Below are 17120 nucleotides of genomic sequence, written 5' to 3'. Positions count from 1 at the left end.
TGGTTTACTTTGGATTTGTTGACAAGAAGTAAAATACAGAACAACACCTGCAGCTTCTCCCCCTGACTGGGAAAGAAGCAGAAACAAGTAAACACCTGGAGAAGCAGGATCCCTCTAGAGGGGGATGTTTGGCCTTTTTCCTCTGCTGCTGTCTAATAAAACTCATTTTTCTCTAGATGAGGCAGAAGGTTTGTGTTTAAAGTGAGACCAACAAAGAGTCGGGACGTCCACTCGTTTGTTCCTTTGCTCTTCTTTTTTCTAAATAAATAGACTGACCGATGCTTTTGCTTCCCTGCAGAACGACATCACTCCGCTGCACGTGGCGTCCAAACGCGGGAACAGCAACATGGTGCGGCTGCTGCTGGAGAGAGGAGCCAAGATCGACGCTCGCACAAAAGTATGAACGCACCGAAGCTGCTTTTATTGACAGTTTGTTGATGTGTAGTTGTTATTTAAAGAAGTGCCGTCGTCTGTTTGGCTCTGCGGGTTGAGCTGATGCTTTAGCGACTTATTGTTTTACTGTCAACTTATTATTTTTCTTTTTCTTTTGGTCCGTCTGTCTTTGGACCTGCTGTTGCTTTTCTTTATCTTTTTCCCACTTTTTGTTGTCTTTATGGGCTTTTGCTGATTTTCTTTGTTCAATATTTCGTGACTTTTGGGCTGTGAAAGGTGCTAAATAATTAAACTTTACTTATTTACTTAGAAGTTTAACACGCACGGGTCTAAATAACAGCTGACGTCTGGATTGTTTTGTGATTTTTACTCACTGTAGGCTTATTTTTCACAACAAGAAAGTCTTCTGTGCAGAATGAGGCAGTTATGATGCCGCAGAGCTCAATTTCTTAGATTATTTCTTTCACAAAACTAAATTGAAACATGAAGTGTCTCCAGGTGTTACCGACGCTGAATAAAATGTGCCTCTACATGCTATAAACAGGCTAATTGACTGAGTTATTTACATTCCTACAACGTCTACAAAGTGTTTTTCTCTCTACTCTGCACGTCAGCACTAGTAAGATGTTTCACTAATGCTGAATGTATCTTCCAACAACGTCCTGTTTATGAGCCATGCTGCGATTGTTTCATTGATCCAGCATGTTTTATTGTCCTCTTGGTCTGAAATTGTCCAATATTATCGACGAACTTGTCCGAATTGTCCGCAGAATTGGTCCAAAGTAACAAAAAAATGTCAGAAATTATACAGGAGTTCAAATGTACTTGAAAGTAGCTCAAAAATGTCTATAAAATTGCCTTTTTAAGCAACATTTCAGTCATTTCTGACAAGTTTTAAGCCACATTTCAGTCTCTACACATCAGTTCCACCATGCTGAATGTATCCTCCAACAACTTGCTCCTCTGGTCACTGTTTCTGAACTGTGCTGCTTTTATTTCATTGATCCAGGATGTTTTATTGTCCGAAATTATTTGAAACTTGTCCAAAATAAGACAAAATTTGCCAAAAATACCAAAAAATGTCCAAAAATGAAACAGGAATTGTTCAAATAAACACAAAAACAGTTCAAACGTACTTGAAAGTAGCTCAAAAATATCTATAAAATTGCCTTTTTAAGCAACATTTGAGTCATTATGGTTAGTTTGAGTCATTTCTGACACGTTTTGAGCCACATTTCAGTCTCTGCTCATCAGCTGTGGAAAGATGTTTCACCATGCTGGATGTATCTTCCAACAACTTGCAGTTTTTAAACCATGCTGCATTTATTTTATTGCTCAATTATGATTTATTTTGCTTTCGGTCTCTGTTATCATCTCTTATCTGCTCCATGCAAACACTGCCTGCAGTTCAGCTGAATAGTCACTGAATTTTTGTCATGCAGCTGAGTCACTTCTGGGGTTTTAGTTGCATTGAGGATCATAGAAGTTTTGTTTGTTTTTTTTACAGAATCTGGTGAAAATTTTCAAATGAAATGAACACTAAAGTTATTTTTTTGAATTAAATATCCTGATTTTATGCTTAAGTTTGCCCGTTTTTGGTGACATAACACCGTTGAAAATCTGACAATTCTCTTTATCTTCACCCGTTTCTGGCTCTAATGAATGGTTTCATTTTGGCAGATTTTAAAACAAGCGTGCCTTTCAACCTCACTGGCAGGTTTTGGGGTTCACAGAGTTGAAGCATGCCGTCATTTATCTTCCAGTACAAGTACATACAGTGCAGATATTGTATCATCACCCTTCAGGGTCTAAATCAGATCAGCTCGGTCTTAAGTTTGCCCACCATGTGATTTTTATCTGAGGGGATTTTCTCAACCTTTAAACATAGCTCCACATTATCCTAATCCTCCCAGAGCTGTGACGCATCGCCTCCAGCGTCGTATCTGCTGCTCGGAGGAACCGTTGGTGGTGATGAAGCTGAACATGAGCTGTTTGTTTTCAACAGGACGGCCTGACTCCTCTGCACTGTGGAGCTCGGAGTGGCCACGAGCAGGTGGTGGAGATGCTGCTGGACCGAGGAGCTCCGATACTGTCCAAGACCAAGGTATACCTTCAGCACATGTGGGGCCTTCTACTTCCTGTTTGGCCTCATCATTGTTTTCTTCACCAACACATCCACAGATTGGCGCTAAGAAAATGGTGCAAAAATGGACATGACCCCACTATCTTTAGGAATTTTTAACTCAAAATCACATGGTCAACTCATTCACCACTTAGAAAATAATCTGTCAAGTTGAAGATGTTCAATGACCAACCAGGAAGTTGCAGCCATGTTTACTTGTGACCTCACGTCTTTCTTCTTCTGTGGTTGCAGAACGGTCTGTCTCCCCTCCACATGGCGACGCAGGGCGACCACCTGAACTGCGTCCAGCTGCTGCTTCACCACGAGGTTCCCGTGGACGACGTGACCAACGACTACCTGACGGCGCTGCACGTCGCCGCCCACTGCGGACACTACAAGGTGGCCAAGGTCATCGTGGACAAGAAGGCCAATCCCAACGCCAAGGCGCTGGTGAGGACGGAGACGGTCAATTCTCTGAGACAGACTCCCCAGTCAGTGTTAAAAACAAGAAAAAGTGACGAAAAGGGTAAAATGGAAGGGAAGGACAGGAAGAGCTACAGTAGCAGAATGAGACATGACAACGATTAGACTGTGATTGGGGCTCTTTTCAACCAAAGAAAACCTTGTTCAAGTTGTGCATTCTCCTCAACCAATCGATTAGTTGCAAGGAAAGAAAATCAGCATGTTATGTGTAGATGAACTTACTGGGCCACAGTACACTGAGTTCATTCTACCTGCAGCATTATTAACCTAAATTCATTCTGAAGCAGCATAAGAAGCTCGTATTAGCAGCAAAAGTTGGTCTTACAGTAAGACTTTGGTGATGTTCAGACTTTAAAGTAACACCATCATCAGGTCAACATTTTAATCTGTTCCAAACTGTGATTTGGAGTTGTGGTGAGCCAGCAAACATCTTGCTCAACTTAAATTGTAGCTACTCTTTAAGGACACAAGGAAAAAAACGTATCCGTAGAGCTAAATGTTCCACAGCACCCTGAGAGTGCGCTAACTGCTAGCCCTGTTAGCCTAAATTAATTCTGAATCTACATCAAAAAGACAATATTTGCAGTATGTAAATCAGTTGAACTGCTTTTATATGAAACTATAAGAACAATGGTTGTTAAGCAGTTGTTTGTTGGGGTGTTGCAGGTTCAATGCCAAAACCAGGAATGTGGTTGGTCATAGAAGTTTTTGGCATCAGTACAAATCTGTTGTCATAGAGAAATGTGAAAAATATCAACAAGAGCAGCTTCAAATAAAAGCGGTTCTCCTGGGATATATTAATATTTTCCAAGTTTGTCTCAACATTTGTCTACTGGCCTCATGTCATAAAGTCTCATACAATTCTCTGTCACGGTGCTCCTTTGCCAGTTTACCTTCTCTGGTTTCTACAGTATTTAGTAGTACGAGGCTCCACCTGGTGGCACAAGCAGGTACTACAGCTACTCTGCAACACTTGGATTGTGTGTTATCCAGGGAAATGGAGTCGGATATCTGTAAAAGATACATTTTAAATGACTCGGATTGGGAGCAAAAACAGGAAACAAAACACTTGATTGGGACTTGCCGTAAGAAAAACATTTTGCTTTTGTCCCACACTGCAAAGCAAAAGAAAGCCAGATTTAATTACTTTTACACATTAGCAATGATAATTAATTGCCAAATTTATTGCAGAGCTCCTAGAAGACAGAAGGAGTACATTTCATTTATGTTTTATTCACACTTGAGTCACGCTTTACGAGTTATGGAAATGTACTAGATCCGACCTCGTAAGTACTTTAAACACGAGAACAGCATGTTAAACTCCCGGCACGTTCGTTTTACGAGGTGCGTGATTGAAAGGGGATTTAAATAGTTGAATTTCAGCAGAGACTCGAGCTGAAGCTGCAGCGTCGCTGTCAGGCCTTGATGACTTCATTACCCAACCTTCTCTGCCTTCCTTTTCTTCTTCGCCTTCCCGAATTAGCGCAAACATTGTGTTTACAAAAAGAGACTTTAAATTAGCTCAGGAGAGAGAACATGAAGGGAATTAGCGGAGGCAGCAGACGAGGAGAATAAATGAGACTTTATAACCTCAGCTGCTATCTTGGCATAAGACAAGCATCTCGGCTCTGTAATGGGAGAAGTCGGGGTGTGGTTAGAGCTCTGGGAGTTTATAGCCAGAGAGAATGAGGAGGAAAAAAAAGAAAAAGCACATGGAGAGGAAAATGAAGTCATAGGACTGAGCCAGAAACCTCAAAGCCAGGAGAGTGAACGAGGCAGGGAGGGGGCAGAGTGTATAAGTTGGCGAGAGAAAAGTGAGCTGTAAAGAAAAGTATCTATTTCAGTGCAGCGTAGTTTTTTATTTTTTTTTATAGCGACTCGATTATTTCCACACATGCTCGCCTGGTTTGCATGCAAAGAGAGAGAGGGGGGAACGAAGGGAAAAAAAACTTGCCCCTTTGTACTGTATTTTCCATTTGGTGCTCCAGGTTCCGCCAGCGTCTGCGAGCCACACACAAAGACTTTCTGGGACTATTTTTGCACTTTTGAACGTGTTTGTTTTCTGTGTCTTAGAATGGTTTCACTCCGCTGCACATCGCCTGCAAGAAAAACCGAGTCAAGGTGATGGAGCTGCTTCTGAAGCATGGAGCGTCTATACAGGCAGTCACAGAGGTAGGAGGGTGTGTTTGTGTGCATGATCCACAGTTGCATGACCTACATCTGTTCACAGACTCGCGTTTCAGTGAACAAACTCGATTCCTGCACACATGCATCACCTCCGCACTGATTTATTTACGAAGTTCCAGCACAAAGGAGACCAAACAACTGGTGTGCATGTTTCCTTCTGCTCATTTGACAAAAAGCCTGTCAACATAAAGCAAATTAAACCACATTTTAGGTCAAACATTTGTTCCAAGCGCAGGTTTGTTTACGGTTTCGTTATGGTTAAGCGTAACAGACGCCTGTGTTAGTCCACGTGTCTCAGTGGAGCGCTAAGACATCAGCTGTGTTTTGTGTTTTTATGGTGAAAAATGCAGAATTTAAAGTGTTTAGAGTGCCTATGAAAATATTCAAACTCCTTGGAATTGTCTCCTTTAAGTGCTTTATAAGATTGAATCATGTAAATCATGTCATGTCAAGTAAATCTGTGTAGAGCAGGCCGTCCTCAAAACTGAGTGGCCACCAAGACACCTAAGACTCATCTGAGGGGGGTTACAGGAAAGAGACGAGTGAGGGAGGCCACCAGGTCACCTGTGACTCATCTGAAGGAGTTACAAGAAAGAGACTAGTGAGGGAGGTTACCAAGTCACCTATGAGTCCTCTGAAGGAGTTATAAGAAGGAGACAAGTCAGGAGGCCACCAGGTCACCTATGAATTACAAAAAAACACCAGTGATGGAAACCACTGAAACACCTATGAGTTACCAGAGAGAAGGGCACCAAGACACCTATTCATCCTTTAAAGGAGTAACAAGGTGTATTTAATGGGAACTGTTTCCACATAGTGGTTCATACACCTCGTAATCACATCACAGGATCAACAGCGTCCAGACTGATGTGTTTTTAAATGGTTTGTGGACAGCAGTGGAGCTCAGTGGCACAAAGGAAAAACATACACCAGGATTATAATTCACAGACTACTTATCATCGATTTATCGCTTGGTTTTGGTGTTTTTATGGGGTTTGTGTTGGTAGGAAAACCAGAAACGCACAACTCATCTTTTGACAATCTGAACAGGCCACCATTCAGTTAGTGGGCAACATTGTTTTTATAGACCGTATAACGAAGGGACTGAATTGGGTTTGTTGGTTTTGTCAGTATGTGACGCTGTAACCATTTAATAAACTGTAGAACCTCTTGTCTTTGTCTTTGTGTCTCGCTCTTCAGTCCGGTCTGACGCCGATCCACGTCGCAGCGTTTATGGGCCACGACAACATCGTCCACCAGCTAATCAATCACGGAGCTTCACCGAACACAAGCAATGTGGTGAGTTCAGGAAGTTTCTCATTCTGGTTTCTTCTTCTTCTTGTTCTTCTAAAGTGAGAAGCATTCAGTCACAAAGGGTGGCGATGCACAAAAACACCAGCTACATTATACATGGGGAGACTTTTCTTTTAAGAATTCTAAGGACTGTGTTGCGTAGAGCTCATTTGCATAAACAAGACTTTAACTTTATAGTCAGGGCATTTTATGAGATTTTTCACAAATCTGCCAACTAAATCGTTACCAAACAATTTCTTCACCAATGTTGAAGTTCAACTCTCGTGGGAAAACCTGAAAAAAACCTGCTCAAGTTAGGGTACCGATAAACGATTGACGAAAAATCTAATTTATTTTTTTTAGTTGGCAGATGTTGATATTTTTCCCGTACTTCCCGCAAAACAAAGATGGACAGACTGAAGTCATTCAAGCTTTTCTTCCCCCTGAATAATCCCAGTTTTTTCCAAATACAGTTGGAGGAGATTGTGGAACATCCAGTCCTTGACATCAGCCAGAAAGTCATGTAACAGCACTAACTTGTGCTGAGACTGAATCTCTGGCTGACATATATATGTATTTTTTTCTTCATCATGTTTCCGTCTTTCTCTTTGTCTCTTCAGTCTCTGTTTTCCTTCCTTACTCTGGTCTGGTTTTGTCTGCGTCAACCAGTAAGAGGCAATGTATTGCAACAAATGAAAACATCAGAGGTGTGTGGAGTGATGAGAAAACTGTAATGTTGAAGGCTGCTCGTGTTCGTTTGGTAGCCGACCATCAGCTTGATGATCAGTTGGTCCTTGAGAACAGATAAAGCATGTATTCTCTGTTAACTTTTTTTCGTCTTTTAAAGGGTTATTGTTACGCCGGCATGTGTCTGCAGCTTGGACAGCACTCTTTTCTCACATAACATAAAACTTAGAAGTTTGGCTGCAAAGTTATAGAAGTATCTGTAAAAATGTTCATCCCAACAGTACTTCAATGCAATAACAAATTTATTCTTTATAAAGTTCTTTCTGTCAGTCATGCCAGTGTTGGATGGTGGCACATGAGGCTTAGTCAGAGTCTACTGAATGGTACAGCAGCCAGTTTCCGCCACTGGTGGAAGCAGCTGGACGTCACGTTGGGCGGCGTATTCGACCATGTTGGGGAGTCCTTAGACCACGCAGCAGCTCAGGGCACTTCGGGCGATGTCCATGTCATGGACCTCAGACCACTCGTTCGTGGTGATGTCATATGACAGGTGGGGGTGATGCCGTGGAAACCCCCGACGACAAAGAGCCGTCCGTCTAGGACTTCGATGCCACAGGTGTTACGTGAGGTCCTCATGGGGGCCACCTCCATCCAGCTGTTGGTTAGTGGGTCGTAGGCCTCGGTACTGCACAGACGGCTGTTGCCATCAAAGCCACCAACCTGTGAGAGGACAAGTAAAGTAATGGGGAGAGTGTTTAAATGTACAGAGCTCAGCGCGCAATGTGTCTTTGAGTTAAAACAAGAAGGTAAAATAAGGTAGAGGGCAAACAGATGACGTCCTCAGTCAATTCAACAAACAGATAAAAATCCATAAGAATTGTTTTCCTGAGGTGGTAGCCAGGATATAAATCAGATTTTTTTATACAAGCTTAATGCTGGCAGCCCCAGCATCAGTCTTACGAGTTTAAAATCCCTGCTGATGAAAGCTTTCACACATTATGGATGTGATTCATATGATCCCCAGGTGTCGGCAGTGACTCATGTACTTACTGCAAAGACTCGATTTGCATATGCAGCGACTCCGACTCCAGATGGTCATGGGAGCAATCACTGTCCACTGGTCAACCTCTGGGATGTACCATTCCGCTCGTTCCCATTGAATCCCCCACAAATGTAGATGTGAAAGATGAAAGGAGGCACATTAAGTGACATCTCCTGACCTTTACAAGAAATATGTCAACTGAACTCCAATAGAAACAACAAGTGAAGAATTTAATGGACCAAAACATAAATTGGACATATTAGTTAAATGGTTGACGTTGATCTGCTTACCTTATTACTAAAAGGTTACAACAAATAAGTCATTTTACAATTAAAGCTTAATTTTTCAGTAAAATGTCCCGGTTATCATGATTACTCGTCAAACTATACAAACAAAGAGGAATCCTTGAATATTGGTCAATCTGCATTACCAGATGTCTTAATTTTCAGAAACTAAAATGTATTTAGGCCTCAAAAATCCAATTTTGTTTGCTCTATTAAATTGAAAAGAATCTTAATATTGGGTTTGACAATTTATTTACTCTCCTCTTCAAGTTGTGTTTTAACTATTTAAAATGTACATCAGCTAGTTGATTTTGTGCTTTTGGTTCGGCCAGCAGAGGTGCAACTACTACCGTGCATATTATAAATATTTCATGCAATGAAATGTTTAACATGTCGGCCTTTCTTTTATACCATCCTCACCAGAGAGAACATCATAAATTCTTCTGAGACAGACTGATCAAGAGATCTAGACACCACCTTCTTTCTGGTCTTGCTAAGTCAGACCGTTCTGTAGTCCAGAACGGTCTGACAAAACTGAACAAATCTGTAAAATAAAACTACGGTTTGTTTTGTTTTTTTGGGTTTTTTTTTTTAAAGGTATTTTTGGGGGCTTTTCTGCCTTTAATGGTAGTTGACAGTGAAAGAGTGACAGAGAAACATGGGGGGGAGAAGAGTGGGGAAAGGACATGCAGCAAATGAGCTGCTGGCTGGAATCGAACTGCAGCCGCTGCGTCGGGGACCATAGCCCCTGTCCACGGGTCGCTTCCCCAACCTGTTGAGCTATCTGGGCGCTCATTTTGTGTTTTTTGTTGTGTCTTTTTTTACAGCGTCCACCAGAAATCCAAACCCATTGTCATGTTGCTCAGTAGCTTAACTTACTTTATTTAACAGTGTTTTTCTGTTCTTGCATTGGTGCTTAACTTAAACACTCTGCAAAGTGACTTCATGCTGCCACTCCTCGCAGTAATTCCTCCACAAACGCCTGATTGGTGCAGACGGCAGTGAAAACATCTGTAGGAGGAGAGGAGGCCCGCTGCTCCATGTGTTGGAGGATGTCATGTTCTGGTCTCGTTCTGCCGAGGAGCAAACAAAGAGCGGAGATAGACGTTGGAAGGAGGTGGCAGAGAGGAGTCGAGTAAACAGAGGAGAGGGGGGGAGAAAGAGGGGAAAGAGTGCAGCACAGTCAACTCTTCAACCCCAAAGTATTTGGTCGCCCACGCCGAGTCTGTGGCCAGGTTACCGTAGAAACGGAGCATTATGGGACGTCATTATGGTGAGATGGGTGTGGAGAGCGAAGGGGGTCCCTCTTCTGTCTTCGCCTTTCTTCCTCTTTCTTTTTCTGTCTCAGGAAACACAGCGTTTTCTGCACCGGTCCTGTGTGCTTCCATGCGGGGGATTTTGACTTTGGAATAAGCTTCAGCTCCTGTTTGTTGTTTCTTCACTGCAGAGGGGGGAGACGGCGCTCCACATGGCAGCGAGGGCGGGACAGTCCAACGTGGTCCGATATCTGGTCCAGAACGGAGCTCGGGTCGATGCCAAGGCCAAGGTACGCCGTCGCCGTGAATGCCCCGTGATTTATACCTGTGTGTGTCTATTTTTAGTCATTGAATGTGAGTCCTGAGCGTGCGCTTGTGTTGTCTCACGTGTCTAATTACAGAGGAATTAGACAGTGCTGAGTCATTCAAACCAGATTCTGCCTCTGAGGAGAAGAAACTTTAGTTTTTCTTTCCTACATGGCAGTGAAAGCCGAATATGTTGCTCTCGTTGGAGCTTTACAGCAAACTTTAGCTCATTGTTTCGCTGTTCAGGCTTCAAATGGGCTGTTTCAGGTCACTGTCGCTGCAACAGGCAGCTGTGAAAAAGGAAAAAAAAAAAGGCCCAAAAACCCACTTTATGGTGCCTTCAAACAGCAGACAGGCACAGCTGGCAGTAAGCAGGTGAACAGAATGCAGCAGGAGTTGGTGGAGACCAAGAACAGCTAAAAACAAGCTAAACAGAGTTAGTGATGGTGGAACTAGCTTGATCCATGCAATATTGGCACAAACCTGGTCCTTTGTTTACATCCGCTGTCTCACGGGTGTCGCGACTTTGAACTCTTTTCTGAACAAGTGCAACATCAATTGCAGTTTCAGGTCTTACGGGCTGGACTGTTGCACATGCCCCTGTGGTGTAAATACACCGTCCTGGTTTATCCCAGTTTGATTTAACATGCATGTGCCGGCTGGAGGTCATTAAAGATCACAGAAGACTTTGTCATGGTTCCCCTTTACTAGCCAAATCCCTGCTATGCTCTCTGCTTGCAAAACTGCTCACCTCCTCTGGTTGCTACAAGACTGAACAGTATTAAACCGTAAGCTGCTCCACCTGGTGGCCCAAATAGGTACTACGGCTGATTTACAAAAACTAACGTGGCCTCATTCTCAATAGAGGCGGTCCGACTAATTTATTGTTCCAGTTACAGGAACGTTGGATTAAGCTGCTTGTTTGTGTCCTCGGTGCACAACTAGCACCAGGATACTATTATTTAACCAAGTCAAACCCAATCACTGCTTCCCAAACACCTCCCCTGAACATCTTGCGTCATTAAACTAACATTTTTTTGCCCGTTTCTCTTATTGTTTTTCTTTTTGTTTTTGTGTTCCAGGACGACCAGACTCCGCTGCACATCTCCAGCCGTCTCGGTAAACCCGACATCGTGCACCAGCTGCTGGCTAACGGAGCGTATCCGGACGCCACCACCAGCTCCGGATACACTCCGTTACACCTGGCGGCTCGCGAGGGGCACCGAGACATCGCTGCTGCGCTGCTGGACCAAGGAGCCAGTCTGGGCATCACGACCAAGGTGAAGGAGAAACTTTAATGCCGACTGGTTGAGCACACAGATGCACTCGAACACATGTTCCGCTCCCCACAATGAAGCCTTATGACTGAGAATAATAAGGAGTTTGTATAGAGCGGCGTGTTGCTGCCGGTGTTCTGTTGTTCTGCTCCTTCGGAAAATACTAATGCATGATGGCTGCAGGCCCGTTATAACATTTGGACCCACTGGAGTCAAACGATCGCTGCAGCGTGCCAGTGGAAGAGTTGGGTCATAATGTTTGGACAAAACAAGAGTCTAGAAAACAGTGTTGCTGGAGGAGCTGCTGTGTTCTGCAGGTCGGGCTCCGTTTTCCTCGACGTATTGCTCAGTTCAAAGCGTCTATTTAAGCTGTAATGGTGCGTTTTATGGCCACGGATTGAAGAAAAAGCCTCCGGTTCCAGGTGATTTCTCACATGTCTGGATGGCCAAAAAAAAAAGGTTGTAACAGACTCCTCTAGTTGCTTTGATATTTAATCTTTTCACGCTGTTTTTATGTGACGTACTGAATTCACAACTGTTGAGTGGACTGTAATGAATTAATGGGAAAAAAATAGGCAAGAAAAACTTCTAAATTACTCTATTTTAAAGCTTAAAATTCAGTTTCTGCAAAAAAAAAAAAGGGTCTCGTAAAGTCTTGAATGTAATTCACAAAAGCCTAAATCTACTTTTTAAGGCTTGCATGTTAGAAAATGTTATCATATGTGCCTGCAGGCTGTTGGGAGACATCATAACCTATAACTCAAAGTCAAGCCTCATTGACTCATAATTGCTCATCTGTTGTTTGACCAAAAGCTTTGAGTTTTTTTTGGTATTATATTGATTTTATCATCAGAAATTATTGCTATAGTCTGCTGGGAAATGCTCCAGGCCAAATTGTTCTTTCATTCTTTCATCTTGTGGAGGTTAGGATGGTAAAAGAAACACGATAACGTCCAATATATGTGCTATTAAAAGGTTTTTAAAGGTCTCAACTGAGTGAGTTCCTGAACTTAGCGTCCCATCAAGTCAGACGAAGCACAAATTTGTTGTAATCATCAGCCTTTATTTAAACGTGAGGCTTTATTTACAGCGCAGAAGAGCAAAGACGTAGATAAACAAAAGATTATAGGCATATAAATGGAAGAAAACCGAAGTAAAATGAGCTTTAAAGTGTTAAAAAGGCAAATTAGTAGAATAATAATCCTGTTAAGACCAATTAAGGTTTAAGACAAGTTAAAACCAGCTAATAAAGAACAGTTAAGGCAACGTTAAAACAACTAAATTAAATTATTCTGCAGGTCATTCCAGTTTACAGGATGCACAGCAGTAGAACTGGATTTTCAAAGTAAGAGCTCTGTGACTCTTTCAACATTTGTGTAATTCTAAGCAGACATTAACATAATCCTCAATCACATATTTGATTTTATCTGCGTTTAGACCTCGTTATCTAACTAATCATCCGTACTCAGCCCACTGAGCAGTGTTCTTCGATGCCTCCACAGATTCGTGCCGTTGAGCTTTACTTGCAAAACGCTCCCAGATCTGGACCCGAACTACGGTCTGTGTTCCCTCACGGCTGAAGAATCTGTTGCAACTCGCGTCAAACCTCCACCCTGAGCGCTCGTGTTTTATCATTTTTAAGCACCACGTAATGGGTTCTCCATGTTGTCATGACAAAACCCTGCAAATGACTCACGGTCGAGTGATTAAACACACATGTGGAGCAGCCGTGGACGGAGGATGAGAGCAGCTATTGACTGCTGCGCTTTTTAAAAAAAAACAAAAAACATGTATTTATTGATTTTTTACTTTTAAGGCATTTAACACAAGACATTCTGAATATGTATAATAACATTTGGAAATGAAGAAATATGTCAAAACTGAAATTAATAAGTCAAACAAAGCATAGAAAGATTGTTGATTCATACCAACAACATCTCCCAGATGCTGTGAAAAATCAGAAGCTTCAGTGATCTGCTCAGGAACCAACCCTTCAGCCAGAAGCCAAGAGAGCAGCAACTAACGCTCTAACAGCATTTTTTTTTAGACAAATAGCAGCGGATTATTGCTAAATATACACAGTTTAGGACTCCGAGGTGTTGGAGAAGAGGTGATCTGAGACTTTAATCTTCACAAAATGTTCTGGTCTTCTTAGATTTCCAAAAGCAGTGACACAAAAGGCCTTGATGTGGAGCAGTGGAGCTACGTTTATGTGACTGTGTGGTGGTGACGTGTGCTCTCTTTATCTAATTATACTGGATTAATCTCAGTCAAGTGTTACTGGCCTTATTGCTTTCCATTCAGCTGCAGTGTTTTCAGTCGTAGTCACACACACACCTCATGCCTTTTTATTGAATTTTGTGTAACATTCTGCTTTGTTGTGTTTTTTTCTGTTTCTCCAGAAGGGCTTCACTCCTTTGCATGTTGCAGCAAAATACGGGAAGCTGGAAGTCGCCAACCTGCTGCTGCAGAAGAACGCTCCGCCTGATGCTGCCGGGAAGGTAAACACATGTTGAATTACATTAAAAAAAACATATAAATAACGTGCACAACGTCACCGCGGCTCTGTAGCTTCCTCACAGTTCACCTCTTCACTCCACTGAATGTGCAGTAGATGAGTCTAACCTGTGTGTGTTCAGAGTGGACTAACTCCACTGCACGTGGCGGCGCACTACGATAACCAGAAGGTGGCGCTGCTGCTGCTCAACCAGGGAGCCTCGCCGCACGCCGCCGCCAAGGTAAGAGTCGACGCGGGTTCGATACGAGCGTTGCTCCAATGCACCGATGCACCAAAGTGTTTGGCTCGAGGTGAAAGAAGCCTGACCTACTTTCATTCAGCCACATGCAGTTTTACACCGACAGCATCTCCAACAGAAGAGCCGACAGAATAAACCAGGCAGGCAGTCACTGGACAGAAATCCTTTTTTTTTTGCACGTCAAGAGGTTTGCAATAGTCCAAAAAAATAACAGGAGGAAAATGTAGAGAACTGGGTTGGAAGGTACTGCTGAAAGTAGTGTTATATCACAGCGATAAAACTTGCAAAATGACGTATAAAAGCATCAATCTGATGTAAAATCAACTGTGTTTGCATCAGTTAAGTGACATAATCTGCATCTCTTTCTTCTCTGCATTGAATTACTTCTTCCTGCAGCCTGATGAGCCTAAACTGATTCTAAATCAACATAAAAACTATGATTTGCAGCATATTAAACCATATAAAGCTGGTTGTTTTCTACTGAAATGTTAAGAGCAGACTGGAAGCAAAGCAGCTGCACACACATTCACTTCATTTGTGAAAATATATCAGCTGGTGATGGAAGTACAAGGACGACTGAGGAATAGCTCGACTTATAGAGAAAAAGCAGAAACACTGCAGACTTCTGTGACCTGGTGTCAGTTAGTTTGGAGACGAGTTTGCGTTCGCTAAACGTTAAATAATTCTGACGTAGCAGTTTACAGTCGGTCAGGTCAGTTCAAAGTTGTGAAAACGTTGGGTTGTTTTGTTCTTCTGCCACCACAACAATGAATTAATCCTGGATGACGATTGGTTGGTTTAGAGCTTTTCTGTTAATTAAAGCACCAGAATTTGTCCGACTAATGAGAGTCTGGTCAAATGAGAGCGCATCGACCAACAAATCAACCTGAAGACTGCAGTCTATAAAATATCTCTTCATTTGAGTGAAGTTTTGCAGGTTTGGTTTCTGTGCAAACATCATTAAAGAAAATTGGAAAGCAAATAATTTTGCACAAACACATCTTACTTTCTTAGTTTTAAATTCCAGTGTTCTTGGACTAAGAACGTAAAACAATAATTCTAGGAAATAGTCCAACTCTGAGTACGCCGTCATGCCACTGTTGTATTTGTCTGTTAAATATGAAACAAGTAGCAGCTGGTTAGCTTGGCTTAGCTTGGTTAGCATGAAGCCTCGAAGCAGCACTGTATGTTTGTTTATGGTTGTTATCCTTCAGTTTCTGTACTGATAAAACCAAAATTATGTGTCATTTTCTGGAGCTTTGGAGGTGCAAGTCAGTGTATTTTGTTAGCTTCCCCCTGTTTCCAGTCTTTATGCTAAGCTAAGCTAATTGTCTTCTGACTTAGCACCCAAATATGAGCGTCGTATTGATCTTTTCATCCAGTCCTCTGCCAGGAAGCAAGTAAATGTTTCCCAAATCGTCCAACTATCGCGTTAAACAGTATAATGACACAGTTTGTTATTTTATGGAGTGCTGGGGGTGCAGGTTAGCGTATTTGGTTAGCTTCGGATAGAGCTAGGCTAGCTGTTTTCCCTGATACCAGTCTTTATGCTAAGCTAAGCTAATCGTCATCTGGTTTAACACCAAATATGAGCGTCGTATTGATCTTTCTATCCAGTTCTCTCCCGGGAAGCAAGTAAATGTTTCCCAAATAGTCCAACTGTCGCGTTAAACAGTATAATGACACCGTATGTTATTTTGTACTCATTCTAGTGTCAAATTAGAAGCTTTAAAATGGTGTCTCAAACCATTTTCCCACTGTACAACAAGTTTCTATTGCATTTTTATTATAAATGCATTTGTTGGACACACTGCGTCGTGGTGCTACTTTGCTGGAATTGGACGCGAGAATCGGTTCTATTTCGATTCGGTTGCGTGTGAGTGGATAATCTTGGTAATCTGCCGATAATCTCTTCTTCAGAACGGTTACACGCCGCTGCACATCGCGGCCAAGAAGAACCAGATGGAGATCACGACCACGCTGCTGGAGTACGGCGCCTCCACCAACACGGTGACCCGGCAGGGCATCACGCCGCTGCACCTGGCGGCGCAGGAGGGCAACGTGGACATCGTGACGCTGCTGCTGGCCCGAGACGCTCCCATCAACACGGGCAACAAGGTGACCAAAAAAAACGCCTTCTTTTTATTTAGTGTTTGGATCTCTTTAAATGTGTGTTTAACAGCCGGAGTCTTCATTTTGATGACAGAAATGACAGTTTTCATCCAAAACGTTTATTTCTTTCAGTTTTCTGTCCCTTGTGATTTCCGATCCTGCTCTCAACAGATGCATTTTGTTCCCTCTTAGTATTGTTTCTTGCAGCACTTTTGTCTCCCTCTGTGTTTATTTAAGTGCTTCTCAATCTGTATCCTCAGTCTGGTCTGACTCCGCTCCACTTGGCTGCCCAGGAGGATAAAGTCAACGTCGCCGAGGTTTTAGTCAACCAGGGAGCAACTATCGACCCCGAGACCAAGGTAATGACAGTGTCTTGTTGTTTTAGGGTTAAAAAATGGCAAATATTCACCTGATAAATGCTAGGATTTGTATCCGTTCGTCTTTTATCTCAGCATAGATTGAATATCTTTGGGGTTAAACTTGTCCCAGTATTTAAGAGTAGTCGAGTGCCGTATATGAGTGATGCATTTCCAGTTGTTGCCTCCATTATCACTGCCATTAGCATTAGCATTGTTAGCACCTCCATGGTGGTGACAGATCCAATAGGTCGAGTTCATTCAGTAGAACTCAGATGTTTTGGTTTCAGTGAATGCAACTATGTTGTCAGAGTGCAAGTGAAAGCAGCATTAGATGATCATAATGGCTAAGTGTAGCAGCAGTTCGTTGGTTGTGTGTCCAACAAGCAAACAAACATCTTAGAGACGGATGCACACACAGACCACTAAATGTTAATAGAAACTGAAGTTTCGGTGGTTGCTTCCGATAGGAGTCGGCATACCTGTGGCGTCAGACAGCGGTGGGGTCAATCTTAAGTGAAATGGGGATCATCTGAGTGCAGCGAATGTTCCCAAGTGATTGTAGT

The 17120-nt window shown here is 42.6% G+C and overlaps 1 protein-coding gene across 1 annotated transcript in view; it reads left to right on the top strand.

Moving 5' to 3' along the window:
- The window catches only part of LOC103369229 (ankyrin-3-like), a 98807-nt gene that overhangs the window by 26531 nt on the left and 55156 nt on the right, over positions 1 to 17120 (top strand). Inside the window, exons 6-16 of the mRNA XM_008297892.1 lie at positions 299 to 397; positions 2399 to 2497; positions 2768 to 2965; positions 5072 to 5170; positions 6386 to 6484; positions 9939 to 10037; positions 11136 to 11333; positions 13733 to 13831; positions 13970 to 14068; positions 16007 to 16204; positions 16459 to 16557. Of these exons, the coding sequence (XP_008296114.1) occupies positions 299 to 397; positions 2399 to 2497; positions 2768 to 2965; positions 5072 to 5170; positions 6386 to 6484; positions 9939 to 10037; positions 11136 to 11333; positions 13733 to 13831; positions 13970 to 14068; positions 16007 to 16204; positions 16459 to 16557 (1386 nt within the window). The remainder of the gene's footprint in view (positions 1 to 298; positions 398 to 2398; positions 2498 to 2767; positions 2966 to 5071; positions 5171 to 6385; positions 6485 to 9938; positions 10038 to 11135; positions 11334 to 13732; positions 13832 to 13969; positions 14069 to 16006; positions 16205 to 16458; positions 16558 to 17120) is intronic.

This window comes from Stegastes partitus, unplaced genomic scaffold, assembly GCF_000690725.1.
Source record: "Stegastes partitus isolate 25-593 unplaced genomic scaffold, Stegastes_partitus-1.0.2 Scaffold1257, whole genome shotgun sequence".
Lineage (NCBI taxonomy): Eukaryota > Metazoa > Chordata > Actinopteri > Pomacentridae > Stegastes > Stegastes partitus.
This window is presented reverse-complemented; position numbering and strand designations above follow the sequence as displayed.